The sequence below is a fragment of the Nannospalax galili genome, unplaced genomic scaffold (assembly GCF_000622305.1).
Source record: "Nannospalax galili isolate Female #2095 unplaced genomic scaffold, S.galili_v1.0 scaffold18, whole genome shotgun sequence".
NCBI classification, from domain to species: domain Eukaryota; kingdom Metazoa; phylum Chordata; class Mammalia; order Rodentia; family Spalacidae; genus Nannospalax; species Nannospalax galili.
Genome location: NW_008346548.1, coordinates 271,853 through 293,421, shown reverse-complemented (window position 1 = coordinate 293,421; position 21,569 = coordinate 271,853). Strand labels below are relative to the sequence as shown.

The following is a 21,569-nucleotide window of genomic DNA, read 5'->3' as shown; positions in this document are numbered from 1 at the left end:
CCTCCTTTTCTTTCTTCTTTCTTTCTTTTCTTTCTTTCTTTCTTTCTTTCTTTCTTTCTTTCTTTCTTTCTTTCTTTCTTTCTCCTCTCTCTTTTCTTTCTACCTTCTCCCTTTCTTCTTTCTCCCTCCTTCCCACCCTCCCTCACAATATGAAAGGACACCCTGTAAGCTATGTACCTCATATTCCTTCTGGTATCTTTCCTCAACTGGCTGCTTTTATTTTTGAGACAGGGACCCTCAGTGAGCCTGAAGCGCCTCAATTCAGCTAGGCTGGCTGCCCAGTGAGCTTCACGGACTTGCCTGTCTCCCCTAGCTACAACCCCAGTGTTGGGATTATAGGAAAGCACCATACCTGGACTTTTATTTGGGTTCGAGGGGTCCAAATTCAGGTCCTCACACTGTTCAGCAGGTACTTTACTGACTGAGCCATCTCTCCAGCACCCAAGCTTCTTAATTTTTAAATTTAAATGCATATATAAATTATCTAAATAGGTTTGAAAGACTGTGACTCCTTCACATTTTTTCAGTTATTTGAGAATTTATTTGTAGCAGTATGGATTCAAGGATATGTATTTCATTCTTCAGGTTATAATCCTAAATAACTGTTATTTTGTTCCCCCAAGATATTCTGGCTTTGAACATCAGGAACTGTTTCAGGTGGGTGCCTGTCTTTTTATTACTCACTTTCTGGCACAATCAAATGCTCTAGCCTCACCAATCTTGAGTAATCACTGCTTAATCAATTTTTTTCAGGAAGAATGGTGTTTAAAAACCAAGATCTGGACCCTAGCTGGTAGGATCTCAGCAGACAAAAATCAGGAATAGACATGTGGAGTCAGTCCTCCATATCCATGGGTTAAACAAAAAATATTTTTAAGGAGTTGGAGAGATGGCACAGAGGTTAAGAGTACTTGCATCTCTTACAGAAGACCTAAATTCAGACCAGCACCTACATCAGGCAGCTCAAAAGATTAAAAAAAATTATATATTTAAAAAATATTTTAAAATTTCTTTTTAAAAGAAGTGTGTCTGTACTGAACTTTTTCACAGCACTATTCTCTAAACAATATATAACAATCATTTACATATCCTTTACATTATATGAGCAACCTAGAGATGATCTAGAGTACATGAAAGAATGTGCTTGAGTTACACATAAACATTATACCAATTTACATCCGGGACCTGAGCATCCATGGACCTTGGTCTCTGAGGGTACTTTCAATAGCCAATCTCCTGGGAGTACCAAAGGGCAGCTACATATATTAACCAATTCTTTGGTGGGATCTTTTTACTCATCTGTAATACAGTTAGTTTCATTGTCACAATAAACATTCTATCCTGGGATGCCCCTGGTATCCTACTTCATTTTAAATTTGTAGACAATGAAGTTTCTTAACAAAGATGTGACAAATGAACAGACATGTAACCACCACCAAGATACCATATAGAACAATGTCATCATCCTAAAACTTTCCCTGTACAGCCTCTTTCCCTTTTATACCACATTTTCTAAAATTTTTACACTGAATAGATTTACTATAGTAATGCAGGAAAAATGCAAATATATAATCACTTTTTTCTTTCTTCTTTCTTACATGCATAAAATTAATGTCTTTTGAAAAGGTAAGAATCACCACAAATGGTGGTGCATGCCTATAATTCCAGCACTCAGAAGGCAGAGGCACAAGGATTGTCCCAAGTTTAAGGTCAGCTGATCTACACAGAAAGTTCCAGGCCAGCCAAGAGTACATAGCAAGATCCTATTGCCAAAACAACAACAAACAACAACAGCAGCAGCCCCCAAAAGAAAATACGACAGGAACAAACAGAATACATTTTAGAAAATTTTATGTGAAAAGCATTAGATTTTAAGTGGGAAACTGGATATATTTGTAACACATGAAGAAAAGTCTTAACTTTTTTTAAAACAATGAACATGTCATTACAAGAAAAAGGCAACCCAATAGAAATATGGGTAAAGTTTGTGAAGAGAAAGGTCACAGAAAAAGAAATATAAATGTTCTCAAGATATAGAAGTATATGTTCAACTTCACTCATAATTCAGAAAATGTATAACAATGATCAATACCATTTCTCTGTGAAACTGGTGAAGGACATTCTTAAGTGTGACAGAACAAGGACTCACATACATGCTGATGGAAAAGCCACAGTATAGCCTCTTTGAAGGAAGCTACCTTTTGTGTCACCATTGCACCTCATGACTTTATCTTCAGAGTATATGTGCACTTGTATGCAAAACATATTATATATATATATATATATATATATATATAATGGCTGAGTGTAACTTTACCAGCAATAGTAAAAGACAAGAGGCAACCAAAAGACCCATCAAAGGATATTTCTTAAATAAATATGATACAATTGTCCAAGTAAGTATCAGGAAGCCCTTTAAAAGAATGGTGTGGGGCTGGAGAAATGGCTCAGGGGTTAAGAGCACTGGTTGCTCTTGCAGAGGACCCAGCTTTGAATGCCAGCAGCCACATGGCAGCTAACAACTGTCTGTAACTCCAGTTCCAGCGGATCTGACACTCTTCTGGCCTCACTGGGCATTGCACAACATGGGTGAACTTACATGCAGGCAACACACTTACAGACATAAAATAAAAATAATAAAGAAAATATTTTTTAAAAAAAGAATGGTGTGGGTAAGAAACCACAACCTTAGTTGAGGAACTACTGGTACCCAATAACTACTGGGGAAGGGAGAATTGGTTTCCTTTAGGGAGGTGATGCTAGATAGGTTAACCAGGCTCCAGCATACAGATGCACACTAAAAGACAAAATGGTTCAATAGGCCTTAATATATATGACAGAGTACATGAAATCAGGCAGGTGACCCTATAAAAGGACTGCAAATAGGGGAAGGGTCTAAATACGATCAAAATTGTATAAATTGGGGATCCAATGATCCAACACCCTCTTCTAACCCAAATAGAGCTAAGAACTGATCAAAGCCACTGTTGTAGAAGGTAATAATGGTGACAAACACAATCAGAATAAAAAAGTTATATATATACATATATATATTAGTATGTATCCAGAGATATGCTAAAAGTTTGCAGACACTATCTCATTTAATGTGTAGCAACAAAATTAGGCAGCTTCTATCACTGTCTAAATCTTGCAGATGTTAACATCTTGCCTCAGAGAGATGTCATAATCTATCCTAGACAAAACAGCCAGTTAGGGATGGAGCCAAGAGCTAAACCAAGTCTTCCTAATCCTGCAGTGTATAACAGTTTGCTTGAAGTCTATCTACGTGTCTCCCAAAATGGAAAGCCATTTTCTCCTGTAAAAGGTAAAGGGTTCAATAATAGTGTGAGTGTGTAAAGACAGTCACTGGTTAATGTCTGAATATAAACACCATTTTGAAAGAAAATAATTTATAAGCAGCATTTAGAACTCCTTTACAGAATCCTCTAGAGAATACTTTAAAAAGACAGCTCATAAGCAACTTAACAAGGGGTTATCTGAAATGCACTGGGCTCTGCAGAGGTGGGATGTACACTGAAAATTAAATCCACAATGGAAATGTTAATAAATGTATACACTTTTTTTAAAAGAATGGTGTGAATCCTAAGTAGAGCTGATTTTAGAAATTTCCAAACACAATTCAAAATAATAATCATAGTATACTCCTACAGTGTACTCCTATTTTAGTTTTACACACATACATACATACACACACAGACACAGGGGTGGGGAAATACACACAGAAATCATCTGGGAATATATCTAAGAAATTGCTAATAGTGACATCCCCCTGAGAATACTGAAATTGTCTTTTTTTAAGATAACTGTTCACAGCACACATGGAGGGCCCAGGTACTCCCATCGGCCACATTCTGGGGCTGAGAACTCAGAAAGGGTGGGGAGAGCCTGTCCTCCTGCCACCTGACTGTGACCTTGTGGGAGACATTCATGCTCCCTGAGTGGAGGGAAGGGAAAACCAAGAGTCCTCACTACCCTCCTGGTTGTAGAGACAAGCCCTGTCCCAGACACAGAGGGAAAGCCATCCCTACTCCCTTTGGAAGAAAAGAGGTGTCAGTTTCCCCTACCCTGAGTTCAGTTACCTGAAGTCAAATGTAATCCAGAAACAGTAAATGGAAAATTCCAGGGAGGACAGAAAAGTGATTCAGTGGGTAAAGGTGCTTGCCAGTAAGCCCAATGACCTGAGTTGGAACCCCAGGACCCACATGGTAGAAGAGAGCTAATTCCCCAAAATTGTCCTCTGATCTCCACATGCACACTCACAAGTGCACAAACAAACACACAAACACACACACACACACACACACACTAAATAAATAATAAATAAGTAAATAAAAATTTTAAAAGGTTTTAAAAGGATCATTCATTATTTAGATCCTAATTTTGGTATTTGAATTTTTATTGTTTAATAATTTCATATATGAATACAATGTATTTTGATTAAACCTACCCCTTTCCCTCCCCTCTAACTCCTTCCATACTCCTCACTTTTTTTAATATTTAATTTTTTTTAATTTTTATGGTGGCACACACCTTTAATCCCAGCACTTGGGAGCAGAGGCAGGTGGATCTCTAGGAGTTCGAGGCCAGATTGGTTTACAGAGTGAGCTCCAGGACAGCTGGGGATACAGGGAGACCCTGTCTCAAAAAGACAAAAAAATTTTTTTCTTATGTGTATGAGTGTTTTACCTGCATGTGCACCTGTGTCATGCAAAGCCTGTGGCGGTCAGAAGAGGGCTTTGGATCCCCTGGAACTGAAGTTATGGGCGGTTGTTAGCCACCATGTGGGTGCTAGGAAGCCAACCTGGGTCCTCTGGAAGGGCAGCCAGTGCTCTTAATCACAGAACCATCTCTCCACCCTCCCCCACCACCACTTTTCCCTTCCAAATTCATATTTGAAGTTTTTATTATAAGAATTACTTCTGAGGGCTGGAGAGATGGCTCAGCGGTTAAGAATACTGGTTGTTCTTGCAGAAGACCCGGGTTCGAATCCCAGCACACACATGGCAGCTAACAACTGTCCATAACTCCAGTTCCAGAGGATGTGACAGCCTCTTCTGTCCTCTGAGAGCATTGCACGACATGGGTGCACTTACCTACATACAGGAATACATGCATACACATAAAATAAAAATAATAAATAAAATATTTTTAAAAAGAGAATTACTTCTGAGAGTGTGATGACATATGTCTAATCCCAGCACTTGGGAAGTAGAGACAGGAGGACCAGAAGCTCCAGGTCATCCCGGGGGGAGGGAAGGAAAGAAGGGGAGTGGAGTAGAAGAGATGGAGGGGAGGGGATGGGAGGGGACGGAAGGGGAGGGGAGAAAAAATTACTTGTAAGACTGGGAATATGGCTCAGTCAGTTAAGTGGCTGGTTGTGAGCACAGAACCTGACTTCATTTCCAAGAACCCATGAAAGAAGCTGGGTATAGTGATGTGCTTGGAACCTCAGCACTAGAGAAACAGAGACAGGAAACTCCCTGGGGCTCCATGGACAGCCAACAATGTACCCAGCCAATTAGTGAGATCCAAGTTCAAGAAGACACCCTGTCTCCAAAAATAAGGTGAAGCAATTTTGGAAGACACACAACATCAGCCTCTGATCTCCACACACATACATACATACATACACACACACACACACACACACACACACACACACACACACACACACACACAAAATAAAGCATTTTTGTAACAAAAATGACTGATTTTTTCCTGAAAGTCTACTATATACAAAATATGTGGATTAAAAATAACATGAATGATGACTTATCTCAAGGTTTATCTCAAGAACATTCTATTAGGCCTCTCTATCACTACATTTCCTAGAGTATATTTTTCTCAGCAGTGTTACTGCATGATTAACATCAAGTTTAAATTTTCCTTCCAAAGGCACATATGGATGTACCTAAGGAAATCATCTAAACCAAACTTATTTCTTCTCAGTCGGTACTTACTATTCTTTACTTTTTTTTTTTTGGCTTTTTAAGACAAGGTCTCCCTGTAGCCCCAGCTGCCCTGGAACTCATTATGTAGACCAGGCTGGCCTCAAACTCACAGAGATCCGCCTGCCTCTGGGGTGCTGGGATTAAAGGTGTGTGCCACCACACCCGACTAGTACTTAATATTCTTATAGGTCAGAAATCACTCTTCTAGTCACAACTTGGTTTCACATTGTCTGATAAGATGCTGCTTACTTATTATCCAATGTTTCCCATCTAGCAGGAAGGCTTAAATTTTCCATACATACTGTCATTTGTCACATCTTTTTTAATGAGGTAAAAAATAGTTTTTGTAGATTTCTGGTTTTACCTGCTATCAGCTTCTCTGTATCAGGAAGGTATGTGAACTGCTTTTTGTATTCCTCATTCCTGTCTTTATAGGTGGAACTTGAAGTCTGAAGTAATAAAAAGATTAAATTGTAATATCTTAGAAAAAAATTTCAAATAGAATTTTAAAATCACATGTTTTCTGTACAACATTATGTCTTTATGAAAAAACACAGAAACATTTCAAAGACCATCAGTGGAATCGTTCTGTGATGGTGAAACAGGCCACGAAATCCAGCAGTTCTGTTGACAGAGGAAGCTAAGGCGAAGAGGGTAGAAAGCAGAAGATCAAAGTGATTTTCTGAAGTTATCCAGGCAGCATGAGGGTATGGCCCCAACTAGAACAAGCCCACTGGCAGCTTAGCAAGGAACTTGGCAGAGAATTCCACGAAGGGGGGGGCATGGCACTTGATAACCTGTCCATATATTCCTGACCAAACAAAGCTACAGATACATACAGCAGATACTAGAGACAGCCTGAGCTATCCACATTTTCCTGGCTAGAGACATAAGAGCTGTTCAGATTATATAGAAACTGGGACAAAGAAGAATGGCCTGAACTTTGACTCCATTTCCCCAGTCTCCACACAGATCTGGCATTAGAAGGGGAAAATCCTCTTTTTTGAGCACATCATTCAGTAATCATAGTCAATGCGTAGGGGAGATTCCTAGGAAGTCAGCCTTAAAAAGAAAAAAAGAATGATAATAAACTAAGCAGAGGTATTAGTGCCCACATGCCACAGGACAAACCCAGATGTACTCTAGGCAAGTTATTAAATAAACAAAATCAATGACAACCCCTTTGGGCAGTGAGAAGGCAATCAGAATCCAGAAATGCCAATGAGGTAGGAGAGTAGGTCAGAGGGAAAGGCCCACAAGTCCTTACGCAAAGCCTAACAAAGCTGGCAAATGGAATAAACAAGAGGGCAAAGAGGAAGGCTGGAACCCCCAGCTGAGGCCAACTCAAGCTGGTTCATGACATGCAGGGGGCAAAGGCACTCCAAGGTGTCCAAAAGTAACACACAGCTCATTATAATATCCAAATACACACACACCCCTGGGTAGAAATTCAAGATGATAATAAGACATACAACACATGAAGTTGTGTGTAAAACTACATGCAACAGGAAAAGCATGCATGGAAAAGCCCAATCCTTTAAATAGTGACCTAAAGCTGCTAAACTTTCTCCCCTGCTTCCTTCTTTGATAGCATATGTTTTTCTTAATAAATTCCCTCACTTTGTTTTCTACTACCTAAGTGTCCCTCTCCAATTCTTTGTTTAAGGATACAATAACTTAGAAGCCCTCTGGAAGTCCCCTCCAATCCCCAATATCACTAACATACCATCTGAACTATTCAGCTGTCAGCAAAAATTATAAAGCATGCAGAACAGGAAATAACAAAACCAACAGGCAAGAAAAACAATCTCTGATGGTTCCCAGACACTGGATTTAATAGCCTAAGACATCAAAGCAATTATCACCAAAATGTTAAGAAAACTAAAGAGAATCACACTTAAAGAACCAAAGTAAAGGCCTGCGAGATGGCTGAGGGGATATCCCAGGTAGTTTGTGACTGTCAACTTGATACAGCCTAAAGTCATTTAAGAGGAAAGCCTCAATTACTGCCTTGTCTAGATCAGACTGGCCTGTGGATTAAAAAGGCAGGTGATCCTGGGCCATATAAGAAAGTTAGCTAAGCATGAGCCAGTGAGAAAGGCAGCAACCAGCATCCTCCATGGCTTCTGCTTCAAGTTCCTACTCGACCTCCTTCCCTGACTGGACTGTGACCTGGAAGTTAAGCCAAATAAAGCTTTTCCTTTCCTACGATGCTTTTGGTCATGGTATTTGTTAAAGCAACAAAATGAAACTAGAACAGGGAGTAAAACCTGATGGCCTGAGTTTGATTCCCAGGACCTACAATGGTGGATGGAGAGAACTAACTCCCACAGGTTGTTCTCTGCCCTCTACACTCATGCTCTGGCATGTGCACCCTCTCCAACTCTTCGTTTAAGGATACAATAATTTAGAAGCCCTTTAAAAAAATAAACATTTTTAAGAATCAAAGGGACTGGAGAGATGGCTCAGTGGTTAAGAGCACTGGCTGCTCTTGCAGAGGACCTGGGTTCGAGTCCCAGGACCCACATGGTCTGTAACTCCAGTTCCAGAGGATCTGATGCCCTCTTCTGGCCTCTGCAAGCATTGCACAGCATGGGTGCACTTACATACATGCAGGCAGTACACTCATACATATAAAATAAAAATAATTTTAAAAAAGAATCAAAGTGAAGTATAAGAATCATGATCCCAAAGTAGAGCATCTAGCCAGGAGTGCTAGTGCACACCTGTAATCTTGTACTTAGAGGCTGAGGCAGAAGGATGGCAAGTTTGAGGCCTGATTAGGTTATAGAATGAAGCACTACTGAGAGAGAAAGAGAGAGAGAGAGAGAGAGAGAGAGAGAGAGAGAGGAGAGAGAGAGAGAGAGAGAGGGGGAGAGAGAGAGAAAGGTGGGGGAGCAGTGAGATGACTCAGTAAGGAAAAGCATTTGCCACCAAGTTTGACGACCTGAGTTCCCTCCCTGGAACCCACATGGTAGAAGGAGAGGACCAACTCCCTCAAGTTGTTTTTTGACCTCCACATGCTAGATATAGGCCAACCCTCTCCACACCCCCAACACACACAAAAAATAATTAAAAACAAATTTTAAATGTATTTATTTTTATTTTATGTGTATGACTGTTTTGAGGTATATAGGTGTACCAATGTGCATGCAATGCCCCCAGAGGGGGTCAGATCCCCTGGAACTAGAGTTACAGATGGTTGTTATCTGCCATGTGGGTGCTGGGAATCAAACCCAGGTCCTCTGCAAGAGCAAGCAGTGCTCTTAACTGCTGAGCCATCTCTCCAGCTCCCCCAAAACAACTGGGGGTCAGGGGGAGAAGAGGGCATCTAAAAAATGAAACTTACAAAAGTTCTCTAAAAAGAAACAAACATTCCAGAGTTTAAAACCTATGATCGCTGATTTTTTTTTTAAATCACTAGAGAAGTTCAACAGAAAGTTCAAACTGATAGAGAAAGAATTAGCAAACTCAAAGATCAGTAAAAGTTATCAGACTTGAAGAGCAGAGGACAAAAAGACTGATTAGTAGACTCTCCAGAGATTTTTAGGATAGCAAGTGGACCAAAATGCAAGTAACAGGTATATCAGAAGAAAAAATAATGTTCAAAACTTTTCACAGGCTACCAAGATGGCTCAGCAGGTACAGGTGCTTGCCTCCAACCCTAATGACCTGAGCGTGGTTCCTTGGAACCTACATAATGGAAGGAGAGAACCAACACTTGAGAGTTGTCCTCTGACCTCCACATGTATGCCATGGCATGAACATGCCCACATTCTCACACACATACAAATAAATATGTAAATAAATAAGAAATGTTTAAGGAATAAAAAATAAGTCACTTCACAGAACCAATATATGATCTGAGAAAAGTTGAAGGACACAATGCAAACATTAAAATCAACTATATTTCTATATAGTATAAATGAATATATGGACACTAAAATGGCAATTACAATACCATTTACAAAAAAAATAAAAGTACACAAGGGATGACTCCAAAGACACACACACACACATATATATATACAAAATGCTACAAAACCCTAAGAAACAAAATCCAAAGAGACAAAGAGACAGACAAAACATTCATAAATTAGAAGAGTCAAAATACTAAATATGTTAATCCTTTCCAAAGATAATACAAGTTTGATGAAGTTTATGCCACAATCCAAGCAAGATTTTTTGTAGATACAAACAGTACTATTCTAAAATTTACATGAAATTGTTCCTTTCCTGATTAGAAACACTGAGCAACAGGGCTGGAGAGAGGATTCCACTGGTAAGAACACTTGCTGCTTTCACAGGAGACCAGAGTTTAATTCCCAACACCCATATCCAGCCACTGGAACCTGTCTGTAATTCCAGCTCCAGAGGATTCCTCAGCCTCTTCTGGCCTCTATGCACATACCCCACATAGATACACATGCATGCTCATATTTTTTAAAGAAATATAAAACTGTTTACTGAGCGGCATTTACTATTGTTTGCAATAAAGTAAATAATATACAGTTGAAGAACATTCTGATACTACAAAAGTATTTTCCTGGCTTCTACTGAACCAATAATCCAAATACTGAAAGTATTGAGCCTAACAGTAAGGAATGAGTCAGGGTAGAGAAATAGCATGCAGGTCAATAATTTATATTACCAAATTTTGTTCACCCACTCCAGTCAGCAGTCCTGAATTATTAACATCTCTAACCATGATTATATTTCCATGAGCTGTCTTAGCTATTCCATGAATCACATAACCTTTTAGTGCCCAGATTTCAACTTTCTGTAAAGGAATAGCTTACTAGAAGAAACTTTCCATGTCCATTTAAATGCTATTAGCTAATTAAAACAAACCACTATTTGTCTAGTTTCCTTGTCTGAGTGGAGGAGTTGATAGCAACAAAATTTTGTAAGGAAACTACAGCATTTATGTGATGATATATATGCATTCTGATGTAGCTGCTTTTAAATTATCCAACCTAAACTGCCCAGTTAACTACAGAATCATCTATTTATTTTGAAAGGTTAGAGCTTCAGGAAAATTTTCTCTTTTAGAAAAAAAATTATTTTTATTTTTCTCTCAGATAAATTTGTAGGTACACAATTGATGTGTCATCTGTTTAGTTAAGAAACTGCCAAACTCTGTTCCACAGTGCCTGTGCTGTCTTACATCTCCACCAACACTGCGTGAGTGATGCGGTTTCTCTGGATTCTTGCCTCCTTGCTCGGGATTTTTCATTTTGTTTTAGATTTATTTTTAGTTTCCAAAATTCCACGTATGAGGCCCCCACTCCTCAAATGTGGTTGAGCTGAGGCTGCAGTCTGATGACACTGCAGGACCCTGGGCTGGGAGCATCTGAGTGGTAGCCTCTTCAAGTTGCCATTTAAAGCAACAGCCTCCAATAAAACAACATTGCAAAAATGGGAGACAGAATGAAAAAACTAAAACAGCTGAAGAATCAGAGCCTGAAGAATTTGTGGTAGGAAATGTACCGGATGGACGGGCAGTGAATGGGAAGGAGTAGGGAACATTTCCTGAAGTGGAAGGGATTTACAGATGCTGGTAAAACTTGGGAACCTGAAGAAAATTTAAATTGTCCAGAGTTTACTGGAGCATTTCTTAATAATCAAAAAAGCTGGCAAAGAAAAAGATGCCACAGATGGGCATAGTGGTACAAGCCTTTAATCTCAGCACTCGGGAAGAAGAGGCAGGCAGATCTCTTGTGAGTTCAAGGCTAGCCTAGTTTGAATAGTTCTAAGACAGCTGGGGCTACAGGGAGACCCTGTCTCAAAATGACTCCCCCCACCAAATACAACACAAAACACAAGTCTATATGTGAGAGTGAATCTCATGATAGCAAATCAAAGAAGAAAAGAGATGTTGCTGACAAACCAAGAGGATTTGTAGGAGGTCTTGATCCTGAATGAATAACTGGTGTGACAAACAGCAGTGGGGATCTGATGCTTCTCATGAAATAAAAGGATTGGATGAGGCCGACTTGGTGCTGGCCAAAGTGGCAAAGACGAAAAGTGCTCAGGTTGGAATTGCTTTTATGAAGAGACTGACTTGGCATTCTTGTCCAGAAGAGGAAGCTCAGTAATGTGTGTGTGTGTATATTATACACACACACACACACACACACACACACACACACACACACATCTGGATCTTGGTTTTTCAATTACTAGTGTGAAAAATACATTCTAATGAAAATCAAGTTTGAAGTGTTTTTAAAACAATTATTTTTATTTATGTGCATGAGTGTTTTGCCCGCATGTATGTAAATGCATCACGTGTATGTCTGGTGCCTACAGAGGCCAAAAGAAGGTGTTGGATCCCCTGGAACTGGAGTTATGAACAGTTGTTAGCCTCCATGTGGGTGCTGGGGAACCAAACCCTGGTCTCTGCAAGAGCTGCCAGTGCTTGTAACTGCTGAGCCATCTTTCCAGCCCCCTGATGTTCTTTTTGAAAGTAAAGTATTGACAGTTGTTGGGACTTTTCATATACAAACGTGTACATGAATACTGACTGCATATTTACTTGCCAAATATTAAGCCTAGAAAACAGCCTGTGTGTTCTTCAACAAGTGAATGCTTAAACTTTGGTACAAAGCTGCCGGGTGTGTTACATACCTGTAATTCCAGCACTTAGAACCTAAAGGGAGCAGGTGTAGGATTTTGAGGCCAACCTGAGCTACACGAGACCCTATCTCAAAATAACAGCAACAAAACTATTAACAGACACACACACACACACACACACACACACACAGAGCGTGATGGATCTCCAGCGAATTATACTATATGAAAATAGACAATATAAAAGGTTACATACCATATGAAATGACATAATTATAAGAAATATAGAACAAGTAATTGGTTGTGAATGGGTTGAGCAGGAAAAGACAGAAGGAAAGTGGCTAGGTCTGTAAAAGTGCAACATCAATTCTTGCAGTGAAATTTTTCTGCATCTCGATTTTCATCAATGTTAGTATCTCTGTGATAATACTGCACTATAGCTTTCAAGACATTAATATTTGGGAAACTACTGAAGATCTCTCATATGAATATATAATAAATGAATTTACAATGATCTCAACCAAAAAGTTACAAAAGGAAAAGGAAGAAGAAGTTGACAGGGTTGGAATAAACACGTCAATTTAATATAAGAGGGAAAATGTTTGAAGTGTTTCTGAAGCTATTGGGATATCACATCTTCCTCTCTTCCTCCACCTGCCGCACTCATGGTAGCCATTTTACTACTTAGTAATATTTTAACTCTGAGAAATAATGCAATTAAAGTTATTCAATTATCTAGCAGATGTGACTAAGGTAATAGAAGCTCATATCCCATGCAGCTAGCAGGATCAGTGCCATTATTTACAAATTCACATTTCACATCTAATCAAAGGTTTTTGGAAAAGATAGTCAGGAAATAAATATTAAATCAAGAATTTCTGTATTATATTGGATATTTTTCATTTTGTTTTTGTTTTGAGACAGGGTCTCATTATGTAGCCCTGGCTGACTAGAACTTGCTACAAAGACCAAACTAGCCTAGAACTCACAGAGATCCACATGCCTCTGCCTCCTGAGTACTAGGATTAAAGGCATGTGTCACCAGGCCCAGCTCAATAGATTTGACTTTTCTGTGATATTTAAATTTCTCACTACCATGGATAATCAAATGGCTATACCAAAGATAATGCTTTAACAAATATCCCAGCAACAAGTCACTGTTTCAGTTATTTTCTACATTTTTATTCTTCTCTGTATCATTCATAAAACATGTTGGTGTTAATGTGTTGATACAGTGGTTTGAATGGTACCCCAAAGTCCATGTGTTAGAAACTTAATCAGCAGCCAGGGTTGTTGTGATGCTGTCCCAGTCACTTAGCAAAACACTCAAATGAATTAATAAGATAATATTCATCTTAATTCATGTATTATCTACCTTGACCACTTCTAAAATAACCACTCTGCTCACACATTCTTCCTGATTCTCAAGTTTCCCATTAAGAACAGGAAATTTTATGCATGTTCTCTTTAAACACTGCCTCCTGCTCATTCCCTGTGGTCATCTTCTGAAACTCCCAGGATTACTAGTGGGCTTGTCCATTGTTCTCTTAGTTCTGAAATCATTCTCCTTTATACTTTCTTTTTCTCTCAGTGACACAATCTGAGCAATTTCCTAATCTCTATCTTTCATTTTACTTATCTTTCCTCAGTTTCAATCCATATCTACTATATCTTTTAATTATTACTTCAATGATCATGTATTTCACTTATACAACCTGTATTTGTTCTTTTTCAAATCTGTCTATCCAGTGTTCAAAAATTTCTTATCCATTTATCATATTTTAATTCCTTCTTTTAAATGATTACTTGGTTTGTTGTGTTGTTTTGGTTTTTCTGAAATAGGGTCTCCTTGTAGCCCCAGCTGGCCTGGAACTCAGTACATAGACCACGCTAGCCTTGATCTCACAGAGATCTGCCTGCCTTTGTCTCCCAAGTGCTGGTATTAAAGGTATGTACCACCAGGTCTGGCAAAGTCTTTACTTGGCATGTTTGGTTTTTTTCTTTCTACTTGCAGGTCTATGTATTGAACTTAAGATCCTGCACATGCCAGGTAAGTATTGTCCTACCACTGACCTACACAGCCTTGCTTCTTACTCAGTAGTTATATTATCTAAAGTTTTGGAGAATCTAGTATTTTATTTATCAAATCTCCTTCTGCTCACTAATAGAGTATTATATTCAAGCCCTAAACTCCATGAGAATGGATTAAGTTACAGACTCTCAGGAGACATTCACTCCCACCTCCACCTAAGCCCAGGCTTAGCTAAACAAGCTTTCTTGTCTTCAATCTGCAGATGTGGGTGGTTTCTTTCCTTGTCAAGATTTAACAGAGGACATAACTCTTCAAGAGTCATGGCTTTATAAAGCATTCTCTGTTCCAACCCATTTAAGTTCAAGGTATCACCTCCTGTACCTATGTCACCATTAAATTAGCAAACTGTATGAAGGGCTGTCTCAGTATTAGTGATCATTTTTCTTTTTTAGCCCTTGGGTACTTCCCCTTGTTATTTTGTAATCTCAGACAAGCATTATAAAAATGCTTGTAATAGGGCTAGAGAGATGGCTCAGTGCTGGTAAACTACTGGCTTCTCAAACATGAGTACCTGAGTTTGGATCACTCATATTAAAAATAAAAGTCAGGTATAGTGGTGTACACGTGTAACCCCAGCATTGGGACAGATCCCGGGGCAGGCTAGCCAAAATGGTGAATTCCAGGTTCAATGAGAGACTTTGCCTCAAAAAAAGATAAAGTAGGGCTACTTCAGTGGAGAAGGACATTTGCCACCAAGTCTAATGACCTGTGTTTGGCCCCCTGGGTCCTACATGGTAAAAGGAGAGAACAGGTTCGCACAAGTTGCCTTCTGACCACATGTATACTGTGGCATATATGCACACACACTAAAACAAATGGAAAAAAAGGTTAATCTAAAAAAATGATAATAAGGTGGAGAACAGCCAAGGAAGACACTCATTGTCAATCTCTGGCCTCCACACTTGCACACTTGGACAAGCAAGTGTGCTCATACACTCATATATATACCCCACACACACATATGCACAAAAGTTTTTAACACTGTATCCAGCATTTCTAGGAACTTTTACTAGAATGTTCACTTAAGTTAAACAGGCCCCTCCTCATCATTCTAGAAATATTAACTCCTAGTTTTTTATAGTTAAATCTAAAAAAATTTTAAGGATACCTAGGTTTATAAAATACTTAATACATATATATGTATATATGCCTAAAAGTTTTAATTACAATTAAATGTGTTTTTTAATCCAAAATAAAATGAAAAAATGACTTCATTTTTTTATCAGTCATTAGAGTGAAAATGTGACACAGACTTTATAAACTTGAATAAACTTGAGATGTGCCATCCTAGAAGACCACATGACTACTGGAAAGCTTTTCTCTAAAGTTGCCAAAGTATATCACAAACACACTAATTAAACCTCTGGGGCTTCTTTTGAAAAAAAATTTATAGTACAACATTAATTAATCCTACAAATCAAATCTGTGGCACTTTTCTACTTAAAAGTAGAAAAACTTACCTGTGAATAACGTGACTGTTATCATAAGTCAGTGATTAAGTACAGAACCAAGACTTCTGATTGCTTAGACAATTAAAAACTTGATTGAGACCTAGAAACTAGCCTAAATATTTTCTGTCAAAACATAAGTATGCTAATTATTATTTGGATATAGTGTTCCAAAATGTGTATTTTTTATTTTTAAAATACTTAAGAGCAAAAAGATAAAAAGAAACGATTGATTTGAATTCTCAGCATCTTCAAAATTCTCCTACTCCATCTTTTTTTTCTATTCATCTTCCTAAAGCAAATATCTGAGATTCATGCTGTCTTTGTTCTATGTATATCAATCAAGATTTTCAAATATACAATTATTCAAATAGAATATAAGGGCTCTTAATTTTATTTTAGTTACAAAATTCAGAAAACTATAAAATTTTCACTTTTAAAATAAAATCACTGGGGCTGGAGAGATGGCTCAGTGGTTAAGAACACTGGTTGCTCTTCCAGAGGACCTGAATTCTATTCCCAGCACCCATGTGGCAGGTAACAACCATTCATAACTCCAGTTCCAGGGGATCCAACACCCTCTTCTGGTCTCTGTGCAGGCAAAACACTCATACACATGAAATAAAAATAATAAAGAAAATCATCAACTACATCAGCTGCTAAAGAAATTACACAAACTTATTATGTAAACTTAACAAAATACCAAGTAAGAAGGGCTGTTTGATGATAAATGCTTTATCCAAGGTGCTATTACATCTAACGACCATCACAAAAATTCAGTTGAGTCTGTCATTTTCTAAATACATACAACACAGAGTCTCAGGGGGTTTCCTGCTGCTCCCACTAGTGGTGGGTGAACTGCGCATCACTAAGAGAAGCTGTACTAAACAAACAACTGCTGCAAATCTGTCTGCATGTCCTCTGGGACTTTAATCCACCTGGAATATATCATTATTTTAGCTGGGAAGAAAAAAACATTTTTTTCCTTTTGCTGTGTACTTTTACTAACAGTTAAAAGACAAATATGCCAGGCATGGTGGCACATGCTTGTAGTCCCAACACTTGGGAGGCAGAGGCAGGCGGATCTCTGTGAGTTCAAGGCCAGCCTGGTCTACATAGTGAGTTCCAGGACACCTGGGGCTACAGGGAGACCCTGCTTCAAAAAGACAAAAAAAAAGACATAAATATGTCTTTTTATACAGTAAACACTAAAAACTGTTTAACAGTTAAAAGACCAAAAAAAAAAACCTCAAAAAATTAAAAAGAAATACCAATTTGCAATTAACTTTTCAGTTTCATTTATTCATAATTTTTGTTTCATGAGGGTGTAAAAGTTACTAATAAAACTCATTTTCCATATGTTAGAATTAAATATTTAATTTTTAAATAAAAATATGAGTCCTATCTTTAATAACATGATTGAAATAGAAAATCTGAAGCAGTGGATCTCACTACCAGTAACTATGGAGACTCAATTGTATCCCTTGAGTTTAAACAGTCTTACTATGAGGACAATAGCCAATCTGCTAAACAGCATGCAATTCTAACTGACCTAAGGCACACCAATTTTGTCATTCTGTGACCCAATCTCTATTTCATAGGTGATATACCTGAGGTCAAGGGGGACGATGGGATATCCAAGATCACCACACTGTAAACTCACCAGGGCAGGACACAATTTCCAATGTCTTATTTTCTTTTTTCTTCTTAATACAGTATTATTTGTCTTCTGTCAAACCCTGAGCCAACCACTTTTTCCTGGCTTCCTCAGGAGGTACAAGGAGTAGACATACAGGGCAGATGAGACATGGGAGAAAGAACTATGGGAGGTGGAGGTAGACACAGGTTTCACAGGGCGACAAGGATAAGAAACAAAAGAGCCCCATGCCTCTGACAGGGAAAGCCCAGAATTACATAGGAGAGGAGCTGTTGCTCCAGAGAAAGGTTTCTGGTGCAATCAATGATGGGACTCCCCAGACAGTCCCAATCCCAGCTTCAGAGCCAACAGCCCCAGCTGTGGCAGCCCCAGCCCCAGTGAACTCAGTTGCTGCGTTGAAGTCCCTTGAAATGGCACACTGGTTTGGGAGCTGCAGCTAAGGATGGGTAAGATCAGAGGACTGGTGCTGCCTATGTCTCTGGCTGGTTCAACATCAGTGCAGTTAGCAGTGGACTTAATAGCTGAGGGGTGCTCCCCACCAAGGAGTGGGTAGAGACTGCAGTAGGCATACATTTTCAGGGGTGAGGCACCAGGCAGAAGAGCTGCTCCCAGTGCAGAGGAGAGAGGCTGCTTTATTTTCAATCTCCAATTTGTTCAGTTACATTATGCTGTCCTCTAAATTCTCTACTGTGCAACAATTGCTTTAGCCGAACCAGACTATATGAGTTATTCTACATTCCTGAGTTTCTCCTGATCCCTGTAGCTTAACTCTTTAAACATTAAATTTGTTAAAGTTGTGATCTGTTTGCTAGACACCTTCCTAAAGATATGCCACAGGTTGGGCAATGACAGTAGCTCCTCCCCTGGGGCCTGAGGGATGCCAGCAGCCATGCCCCCTGGAAACTTGCTGTAGTCACAGAGCTCAAAAATGCAGATGGTCAGAAAAGATGCAGCAGGGCTCAGGGAAGTATATTACTCAGGTGCTGGAAGCATTAATACTGAAAGGTACATCGCAGGCTTGGTGATAGAGCTCAGTGGTCAGAGTGTTTCCTTAGCTTATGATTCATGGGTTAGATCCCTGGAATGCAAAAGAGGAAGACAGTGAGGGCCAACATGGCCCACACCATGGCATCTGACAAGTACATCCCCACTTGGCACTCTATCTAGGGACAAAATTATTGTAGCTATGTGACTAACACCTTTCATCTACTTCTGCCCCAGCTAAGTGGGATATGAACTATGCCACACACCCTGTAATCCACCAAAATATCAGAGACCCGAATCTCAGCCTGGCTGGGGAAAAACCTCCATCTTTGAACCTTCATTGTGTTGTTCCCTGGGCAGTCTCTTGTAATAGCTCACTGTGATTAGAAAACGATCAGCAGAAAGGAGTAAATCTGTATTTTTCTATCTCATACTTCTCTGTCCTGTGTTTCTCCCCGCCTTACAACCCATCTCTTTAAAAAACAAACATTGTATAACTGTAATAATTCAACTGTAAACCTAAAAATTTACAGCCAATTTTGAAAGAGATGCATCTTAGCTCTGGAAATTGTTATTGAATATGTCAATGCTGTTGTAATAAAATACTTCTTCTAAGTATGTGGTTATTAAAATAAATAATTTTTAAAAAATTAAAAAGAAATGAATTAGATTTAAACACACACACACACACACACACACACAAACAAACAAAAAACAAAAAAACAAAAACCTGTTGGGGCTAGGGTTGTAGCTCAGAGGTAGAACACTTGCCTAACAGATGCACGGCCCTGGTTTAAACTCCAGTACTGAAAAAAAATTTAAATAAATGAGTCTATTAGAGTTGTATTTGTTAAAAAGACAGAAAAGGGTAACCTTCATAAAGTGAAAAGGCACAGCTCCAGAGCCCTCAGATCTGAAGTGGCCCTGACATTCTTAATCTTTGGTTAAATACCACCAGGTCAGGTGCCTCATGAAAATTTTCCTGTTATACTACACATCTTCCTTGTGTTGATTTTGAACTCTGCAAACTCTGCCATCTCGTTGTCTTTACTTAATTCCTATTTTGTTACCAGAAAAATGAAGAGAAGAAACTAGCAATATGGTAGAGTCAGTGGTAGAAGCAGATGGACTTAAGATGGCAGAGGAAAAAAAAAATGCATTTTCTTCCAGACTTCCTAAACATTTGTATCAGTTCCACTCTAGTTGTGTGCTATATAACAAAGTTTCGTCAACAATGGACTATATACACTGTGGTGGTTCCAGGAGGTTATAATAGGACTGAAAAATTTCTATCACCTAGTAATATTACAGCAGCCTTAATGTTATGGTACAGCACATTGCTCACTTGTTTGCGGTGATGCTACTACAAACAAACCCGTTGTACTGCAGGTATAATGCATACATTTATGTACAGTGCACAGTACTGCTACACCATGTGGGTGTGTAGAAGTACATGTTATGGTGTTCGTGCTATGATGAAATCAACCAGCAATGCTTTTCTCAAAAAGTAGGTCTGCACTCTAAGAGTCATTTAGCGACACAGACCTTCGGCCCTCACATTAAGCAGCCCACGTTGCTATGCTACTTGAGTGTCTGCTGTTGTTTCTGCTGCTGCCCATGTATTATTATCAAGTAATTACCCTATCTTCAATGATCTATTCAACTTATTTAAGCTTATTAAAAATATGGCAAAAGTGAATGAAACTCCAAATGAAGACCTGAAGAATTCTATTCCCAGCTCTGTGACCCTGAACTCTGGTTTACCTGTGCAGGAGCTTTTTGTTTATGATGGCTTCTCTATTCTTGAATGATCTGGTTTCTGGATAAATAACCTTTGGAAAAGTCTGTAAAACTCCTGAGATGCTATATTCATCTTTAAATTCATTCTATGTAAATTTATATGTCTGTAATCAGCTTAGGGACCTAAACTGAGCCAATGAAGACCTTTGAAACTTTAAACCAGTGCTTTTTAAGCTTTACTATACATATAAACCATCTGGAAATCTTATGAAAAATGAAGATCTCCATCCTTAGGCCTAAGATGTTGCATTTGTATTCAGACGATAGATGCTGCTAAGTCTGCCAGCCCTCCATGCACTTTGAGTAGCAAGGATGTAGCATGCACACATTTTTTCCTTTTTCTCTTGCTAAATGTTCATTCCATTTTTTTTCTTTTCCTTTCCTTATACTTTTTCTTGCTTTTAGTTGACCAAGAGTCACCATAACTACTTAAGCTTAGATACAGCACTTGGAGCCATGAAGGCTCCCCAATCTGTAACATAAGCTATAAAAATAAAGCTCAGGAGTTCAATGCTAGCCTTGGCTGCATGGCAAGTAGGAGGCCAGCCTGGGTTACAGCCTGGGCTACATGAGATTGCCTCTTAAAAAAACAAATAAACAAACAAACAAAAAAAACTTTGGGGATGGAGAAATTGCTCAGCAGTTAAGAGTACTTGCTGTTCTTGCAAAGGACCCAGGTTTGAGTCCCAGCACCCACACAGAAGCTCCATTGCCCTCTTCTGGCCTCCACAGGCACTGTGCACATACCATGCAACATATACATATGGGCAAAACATGTAAACACATAAAATTAAAATAAATCTTAAAAAAAAAACAAAAAATATTTTCTAAATGATATATAGATTTTCTAAATGATACAGTTAATATAAATGGCATGGTTTTTAAGTTGTTATTATTTTGTATATTTCTTAGCAATTAAACGTTTTCCTTACGTTATGGCTGAGGGGAAAAAAAACCTTATGATAAGTTTTTAATAGGAAGTGAGAACTTAGTTAGTTTTTTTAATTATTTATTTAATAACCATATATTTAGAAGAAGAA

At 38.7% G+C, this 21,569-nt stretch overlaps 1 protein-coding gene and 1 pseudogene across 1 annotated transcript in view; one reads left to right on the top strand and one right to left on the bottom strand.

The window, feature by feature from the left end:
• Positions 1–21,569, bottom strand: part of Gramd1c (GRAM domain containing 1C) — a 101,482-nt gene that overhangs the window by 70,907 nt on the left and 9,006 nt on the right. The window contains exon 3 of the mRNA XM_008842853.3: positions 6,337–6,421. Coding sequence (XP_008841075.1) covers positions 6,337–6,421 — 85 coding nt within the window. The remainder of the gene's footprint in view (positions 1–6,336; positions 6,422–21,569) is intronic.
• Positions 9,541–12,070, top strand: LOC103742005 (annotated as a pseudogene).